Below are 7907 nucleotides of genomic sequence, written 5' to 3' on the forward strand. Positions count from 1 at the left end.
ACAAATGTCCCTGGACCAAAGACGATGAGAAGAGCAAAGATGTGGAAAGATCCCTCATTCCTGGGGAACCAGCGTACGTCCGTCCGTACTTCCTGAGCTTGATTATAGGGACAAACTGATTTGTTGCAGAATGTAATAAATGAAGACTGAGGTAGTGTCTAAAATGGTACCCTGTTTCCCCATAGGTCTCCGATCAAAAAGTTACTCTGTCGAGAAAAGGGTACCATTTGGATGGATAAAGATGCCCCAGAGGGCCCTACAGAAGGAGGATGCTATGTAAGGTGTTACCAGAATGAACAGTACCCGTGCATCAATTAAAGACTTTATAGTTGAAACAAGATAGATCCAATACAGACACAAGACGGCGTTTACCAACCGGAATACTTTCTAAACACGGGCGACATGTCGGATCTACAATTGACACGAGTGTTGGAGACGGTTTCCAGAGTGGCATTCTTTAATCACAGTAGGGCCCTACAGACGGAGGATGCTATGTAGGGTGTTACCAGAATGAACAATGAACAGCATCAATAAAGACTTTATAGTTGAAACGAGATGGATCCAATACCATAATCACAGGAAGCACAGGGGGGGAAAAAAACGTTTTGATGTCTAAATTATACAGATGCACATAAAAAGTCTCGTTCTCGTCTAAGATAATAGGGCTGGTAGAACATCTAGATCATCCAGACATTTTGTCGGATGTTATGACAATGACTTCTTTAAAAATGTTTGAAGAGTGAAAATAAACTAAAACAATTTGATGAACTTCTATTTCTGCACAAAAAAAGTGTGTGTGTGTGTCTGCGCGCATTACAAAAACACCAGTGGCTCATGAGTCACGTGTCCATGGTAACAAGTGATAAGGCGCTGCTTGTACCTATCAGGTACTTTCAGACAGGTGCACATAGAAAAGGGGGCCAAGGAACCATGGTAGAGGCCAGCGAGGAACCAGCCCCTGGTGTTGCTCCACCTCCTCTCAGCTGAGTTTGGGTCCTTTTGACTGATGGCCATCAAAGCTTTTCTGCTGGCCGTGACCTGGCGTGCGCTGGCCGCGATCTGGCCTGTGTTGGCCGCGATCTGGCCTGTGCTGGCCGCGACCTGGCGTGTGTTGGCCGCGACCTGGAGTGTGTTGGCTGCGACCTGGCCTGTGCTGGCCGCGACCTGGTGTGCGGTGGCCGCGATCTGGCCTGTGCTGGCCGCGACCTGGTGTGTGCTGGGGGGCACGTCCCGGCGTGTCCGGAGGTTCACAACCCGGCGTGTCCTTTGACCTCCCTTCCTCAAGTTTCCACAATGCGTTCCTGAGGAAGCGAGACGCCGCTGCTTTGTCCAGACGGGCTGCTTTCCTCCTGTCAGTGATCTCCTTCACACGGTTCATATACGTCCTGATCCTCTCCTAGTCAGGTGACAAGAAAATAAAGGATTTAGAAATAAAAAATATTACATGTCACCTATCTACAGTAGGCACCGAGTGTACAAAATATTAGGAGCACCTTCCTTTTGCCCTCAATAGGTCAGGACATGGACTCCACAAGGTGTCAAAAGCGTTCCACGGAGACGCTGACCCATGTTGACTCCTGTGCTTCCCACTATTATGTCAAGTTGGCTGAATGTCCTTTGTGTGGTGGATCATTCTTGATACACACGGAAACTATTGAGTGTGAAAAACCAGCAGCGTTGCAGTTCTTGACACAAACCAGTGCACCTGGCACCTACTACCATAACCCCGTTCAAAGGCACTTAAATCTTTTGCCTTGCTCATTCACCCTCAATGGGACACATACACAACCCATGTCTCAGTTGTCTCAAGACTTAAAAATCCTTCTTTAACCACCTGTCTCCTCCCCTTCATCTACACTGATTGAAGTGGATTCAACAAGTGTCATCAATAAGGGATTATAGCTTACCCCTGGATTCCCCTGACCAACGTTACATGCAAACAATATGACTATTGTGGGTAGTCAGCTTAATATAATAGCTTGTTTAAAATGTCTACATGCTAAGCAAGAAGAACGATTTCCTTAACAATCATGTTTACATGGACATCTGAAATCAGGCTACTGAGGGGACATTTGATAAATGCTGAAAAACGTGTTTAAATCGACGAATGCCTACTTCCATTATAACCATACATACAGTGTACAAAACATTAGGAACGCCTGCTGTTTCCATGACAGATAAGCAGAGTAAGGTGTTTACATGGCTAATGTTACGCCATACTCAGCCTTCTGTCATAATTTAATATTGAATTATTAGTGTGTATGTAAACATGCTCTGTCGTGGAAAGAGCAGGTGGTCCTAATGTTTAGATTATGTGGGGTTTTGAATGCAAGTTATGCAAGTTGACAATAGACTGAACAAAATAGGATTGGGAGGAGTGGAATTCTCTTCAGGGTACAAATGTAATATCTTACCAACTCTTGTTTGATTGCATGTTCTTTTGGGTTTATTCCTTGTGTGACCAAGTACACTGTAAACAAGAATGACACTGTAATTTAACATGGAGTGTGTTGTGGTGACAAATCATTTCAACATCTTTACACCTCCCCCCCCAAAAAATGTGCAGAGTGGATATCATTTTATAATATTAACTTGGATTTGCAGGAAAACGAAGCACACTTACTCCAGAAAAGAGAGTTGAGGCTATATGCAGACATTAGGTCCAGCTTGGCTTGTTCCAGGGGATCCAGCTATTAAGAAAACAAGAGACACATTGAGAGGGGTTTGTTTTAGCTCACCCAGTTCGATAGGTAGGCAGAGTTAGAGTTAAAAGTGATTTGTATTCGTTTTGTAAGCAGGCTGCACCCCGGGCATGAGCTGAGAGCCACTGGTGAAATTGGCAAGCAGTAATGAGTTAGTATTCCCTGTTTTCACATGAATAAGTGTTTGATAGAAAACACATGATTTATCTGCCTTCTGAAGCAAAACTAAACTGAACAAAAATAAACAACATGCAACAATTAACAATTTTACTGAGTTACAGTTCATATAAGGAAATTAGTCAGTCGAAATGAATTCCTTAGGCCCTAATCTATGGATTTCACATAACTGGGCAGAGGTGGAACCATGGCATAGGCCCACCCACTTGGGAGCCAGGCCCAGTCAATCAGAGTTTTTCCCCACAAAAGGGCTTTAATTACAGACAGAAATACTCCTTGGTTTCATCAGATTTCCAGGTGGCTGGTCTCAGACGATCCCGCAGGTGAAGAAGCCGGATGTGGAGGTCCTGGGCTGGCATGGTTACACGTGGTCTGCGGTTGTGAGGCAGGTTGAACGCCAAATTCTCTAAAACGACGTTGGAGGCGGCGTATGGTTGAGAAATTAACATTAAATTCTCTGGCAACAACTCTGGTGGACATTCCTGCAGTCAGCATGCCAACTGCACACTCCCTCAAAACTTGAGACATCTGTGGCATTGTGTTGTGTGACAAAACGGCACATTTTAGTGTGGCCTTTTATTGTCCCCAGCACAAGGTACACCTGTGTAATGATGCCATTTAATCAACTTCTTGATATGCCACATCTGTCAGGTGGATGGATTATCTTGGCAAAGGTGAAATGCTCACTAACAGGGATGTAAACAAATTTGTGCACAAAATTGGAGAGAAATACACTTTTTGTGTGTATGGAACATTTCTGGGATCTTTTATTTCAGCTCATGAAACATGGGACCAACACTTTACATGTTGCGTTGATATCTTTGTTCGGTATAGTTTGAGAATTCAAACAAATATATTTTATAGAAAATACATGTTGTAGCCTCTTTCTGAAGCATGCCTTATGCTGCCTTGTTGACAATATGACCCGGAGCTGTGGATTTGAGCAGGGCGCTATGTGCACCCCAGTTCAGTAGTGTCATTAAACCTCTTAATTGGTGAGGGTTTAACAGCAGAGGTCGTTTGAATATGTGACCTACTCAGAGGGACATTCCCAATAATCAGGGGTGAATTCTTACGCCGATACTGTTGCAAAACTTTTTGCGACAGAAACCGTTAAACTACAAACGGAAAATGTGTTGCATTGAAAACTAGAGTTTCTATTGGACAAATTCAGCTAGGTCTCTCCTCGTTTCGTTTGTGCTCCGTTTGGTTCTTAAGCAGTAATCAGCTGAATACACCGCAGGACTTCAGAGGAACTCAATACCAAGTCCTTCTGCCCGGTCAGTCTGAAAACATACTTTTTTCACCAGCTCATTTCTTGGCATGGATAGGATGGTCTGCACCATGTTGTTGACAGCACCGACTGACGTCTCAAACCCTGTGAGCTGCTCCTCAATCTCAGTAGGGTAGTCTTCCACAGGGATGTCCTCTGCCATGTCTGGGGAGATTGAGAAAGAAATTAACATTAGCTAGATAGACACAGTACATTTTATTAGCAGACGCTCTTATCCAGATGGACTTAAAGTATTGAGTGTACTGTAGACACTAGACAAGGTCGCTAGCTAGCTACTAATGATACCATGAGTCGTTCCACCTCAACAAGAAGAGGCTCGACACTCACCGCAGATTGTTCTGAAATCATTTTGGTTGTTAGAAACAAAAGATTAGCATTCCTGCAACATTTTTGTTTAAATATCATTTGATTGCATCCAAATTGATAGGATTCATGTAACACTCAATATATATGTAATTTATTTATGTTTTCAAAAAAACATTGAAGACGGAACATACTTTACACGTTAACAACAATCTAAACCAACCCGTCTGTTTTACACGCATCTATACCACCTGCTTTGATGTAGGAAGACGCGAAGCAATATCATTGATAATGTGGCTAAAATAGCCATGCATATTGCTGGCTAGCTAGCGTTTAAGCAAGCTACGGCTCAGCGAAAACACTTTATTCCTATCAATGACAAATCGCCTCGCAACACTCCGTTAACTACTCATTGTTGAATAATTTGTCTATTATATTATCTGGTTAATGTAATAATGAGAAGCTATCTAGCTACCTGTTTCTCCACACGTTGTTGTCCAACCGGAAATACGTAAGCGGCAACATTCTCTTCTTCTATGTTTTGTGTTTCGCCTATCAACACTACACCGATGCTCAATAGCGCCCTCTACGGTGTTGGGTTGCAGAAAACAAAATGTACATTCAATCGCTAAAAGTGCATATTGTGAGGGGCTATCCTGGCTATTTTAAAATTAAAGTTAGTAGAATGTGATTCATTTAGTTGGCAATGGCATAATAAACAGGACTGTTAACATAATTTGAGTGCTAGCAAAGCGCTGCACAGAGAGCAAAATGATGGTTTCTAACAAAGACAGACATAAGCCATAATTTGTTCTTCATGCTTCTTGCAAATCAATGCATTTTTATTTTTCAGCTGTGTGGTGATAGTTCAAATTCCATCAGACTAAATTAAGGTTTGAATGGGGTTGCGATTGAGGTGGTAGCCGATTATGACACCTCCATGAAATATTGCACGGTCAACTACAACCTACATTTTCCCCAAACATCTATGATTACCTACTCAAATGAGAGGAGGATAGCCATAAACTTAAGAAATTAAAGTACCATTCTAATGACTTATTCTATGACATGTAATGTGCTGGGGGTTTTTTGTACCTCATTTAGGCACAGTTTCATTCTACTGTAACTCAGTGACTGTTATGCCCAAGGTTCCTGATAAAAAACATGAATGGAGAAAGTGATTCCCAACATTCCATATTGAATGTTGGTGAAACTGTTGTCAGTATCAAGGTTTTATCAGCAGATGGGAGCAATTCTCAGGTAAGATGATTACACAGACTGCTACAGTATCGGCAAAATGTGTATGGAAACCTTTGGTAAATCTTTGTACTTTAGATAATGATATCAACTATTGAATGAGGCCTAATGGATTAGAGTGTCTCTTTTCAAACCTCATCCAGATGTAATATGTGCTGGTCACACGAGCAGAATCCCATGGCTGTGGCTTTTAGGGATCTGAAAGAGCAGATCTAGTATGAATGTCCTGTCACTCTGACCGCCCTCTACAGAGTTACTATAACACAGGGGTATTCTAATCCTACCCTGACAGAACAGCCGAGGCCCATTGCAATTTAGAATTTTCTTCAGATGGATAATGGAATCCACTGCTTCTCAGTGCTAGAGATGTCGCTACAGACCCTGGTTCGATTCCAGGCTGTATCACAACCGGCCGTGATTGGGAGTCCCATAGGGTGGTGCATAATTAGCCCAGCGACGTCCGGGTTAGGGTTTGGCCGGGGTTGGCTGTCAACTGACTAGCCTAGTTAAATTAAATAAAAAATGAATAATGGAATTTTATTTGATTATTTAATAAATACATTGATTTGAAGAAGATATTTTATTCTTCAGCCTGCAAGCAAGAGTTTTCATCAAGCTCGCTAACACAGCTAGTTAGCTAGCCAGGGTCTTTAGCTTGCCACCACAACATGCAGTGTGACTGACCAAGGTAAGAATTGTTTTAGATATTAAAGCTCTGAGTTAATGTCATGTAGCTATGTGTTAGATATAATTGAATTGCTAGCTAGTTAATGTTGAATGTTGCTTGCTAGCTAGCTAGAAAAATATTCTTCAAAGTAGCCACCCTATGCCTTGATGACAGCTTTGCACACTCGGCATTCTCTCAACCAGATTAATGAGGTTGTTAAAAGTTAATTTGTGGAATTTCTATCCTTCTTAATGCATTTGAGCCAATCAGTTCTGTTGTGACAAGGTAGGGTTGGTATACGGAAGATAGCCCTACTTGGTAAAATACCAAGTATATATTAAAAACTAAACCAGGAAGTTCCTGTGACTCGCTCAATACGGAAGTGGTCAGATGACGTGAATGCTACGCTACAGGACTGTTTTGCTAGCACAGACTGGAATATGTTCCGGGATTCATCCAATGGCATTGAGGACTATACCACCTCAGTCATCGGCTTCATCAATAAGTACATTGACGACTTCGTCCCCACAGTGACCGTACGTACATATCCCAACCAGAAGTCATGGATTCATCCGCATTGAGATAAAGGCTAGAGCTGCCGCTTTCAAGGAGCGGGACACTTTTAAGAAATCCTGCTACGCCCACAGACGAATCATTAAACAGGCAAAGCGTCAATACAGGATTAAGATTGAATCCTACTACACCGGCTCTGACGCTCGTCGGATGTGGCAGGGCTTAAAAACTATTACAGACTACAAAGATAAACCCAGCCGCGAGCTGCCCAGTGACGCGAGCCTACCAGACGAGCTAAATGCCTTTCATGCTCGCTTCGAGGCAAGCAACACTGACTGTGTGGTAACGCTCTTGGTAGCTGATTTTTATTTTTTTATTTCACCTTTATTTAACCAGGTAGGCCAGTTGAGAACAAGTTCCCATTTACAACTGTGACCTGGCCAAGATAAAGCAAAGCAGTGTGACAAAAACAACAGCACAGAGATACACATGGGATAAACAAACATACAGTCAATATCACAATAGAAAAATATATATGCAGTGAGTGCAAATGTAGAAAGGCAATAGATAGGCCATACTGGCAAAATAATTACAATTTAGCATTAACACTGGAGTGATAGATTTGCAGATGATGATGTGCAAGTAGAGATACTGGGGTGCAAAAGAGCAAAAACAATAATGTGGGGATGAGGTAGTTGGATGGGTTATTTACAGACTGGCTGTGTACAGGTGCAGTAATCAGTAAGCTGCTCTAACAGCTGATGCTTATAGTTAGTGAGGGAGATGTAAGTCTCAAGCTTCAGTGACTTTTGCAATTCATTCCAGTCATTGGCAGCAGAGAACTGGAGGGAAAGGCAGCCAAAGGAGGTGTTGGCTTTGGGGTGACCAGAGAAATATACCTGCTGGAGTGCGTGCTACGGGTGGGTGTTGCTATGGTGACCAGTGAGCTGAGATAAGCCGGGGCTTTACCTAGCAAAGACTTATAGATGACCTG

General features: G+C 42.6%; 1 protein-coding gene across 1 annotated transcript; it reads right to left on the reverse strand.

The window, feature by feature from the left end:
* Positions 1-309: 309 nt before the first annotated feature.
* On the reverse strand, positions 310-5054 carry c1d (C1D nuclear receptor corepressor). Its single transcript, XM_024386343.1, has 5 exons — positions 4952-5054; positions 4178-4317; positions 2624-2690; positions 2415-2470; positions 310-1396 (listed from the first exon to the last, which is right to left on the reverse strand). Exons 2-5 carry the CDS (start codon positions 4313-4315, stop codon positions 980-982), a joined length of 678 nt encoding a protein of 225 aa, XP_024242111.1. The 5' UTR covers positions 4316-4317; positions 4952-5054; the 3' UTR covers positions 310-979.
* Positions 5055-7907: the final 2853 nt, after the last annotated feature.

Source organism: Oncorhynchus tshawytscha, linkage group LG24 (assembly GCF_018296145.1).
Source record: "Oncorhynchus tshawytscha isolate Ot180627B linkage group LG24, Otsh_v2.0, whole genome shotgun sequence".
NCBI lineage: Eukaryota > Metazoa > Chordata > Actinopteri > Salmoniformes > Salmonidae > Oncorhynchus > Oncorhynchus tshawytscha.

Coding starts and splice junctions, on each gene's coding strand:
- c1d (XM_024386343.1), bottom strand. CDS start 4,315: ATGGCAGAGGACATCCCTGTGGAAGACTACCCTACTGAGATTGAGGAG. Junction 2,691..4,177: donor GAAATGAGCTGGTGAAAAAA/GTATGTTTTCAG, acceptor TTTTCTTAATAG/CTGGATCCCCTGGAACAAGC. Junction 1,397..2,414: donor ATGCAATCAAACAAGAGTTG/GTAAGATATTAC, acceptor TCACCTGACTAG/GAGAGGATCAGGACGTATAT.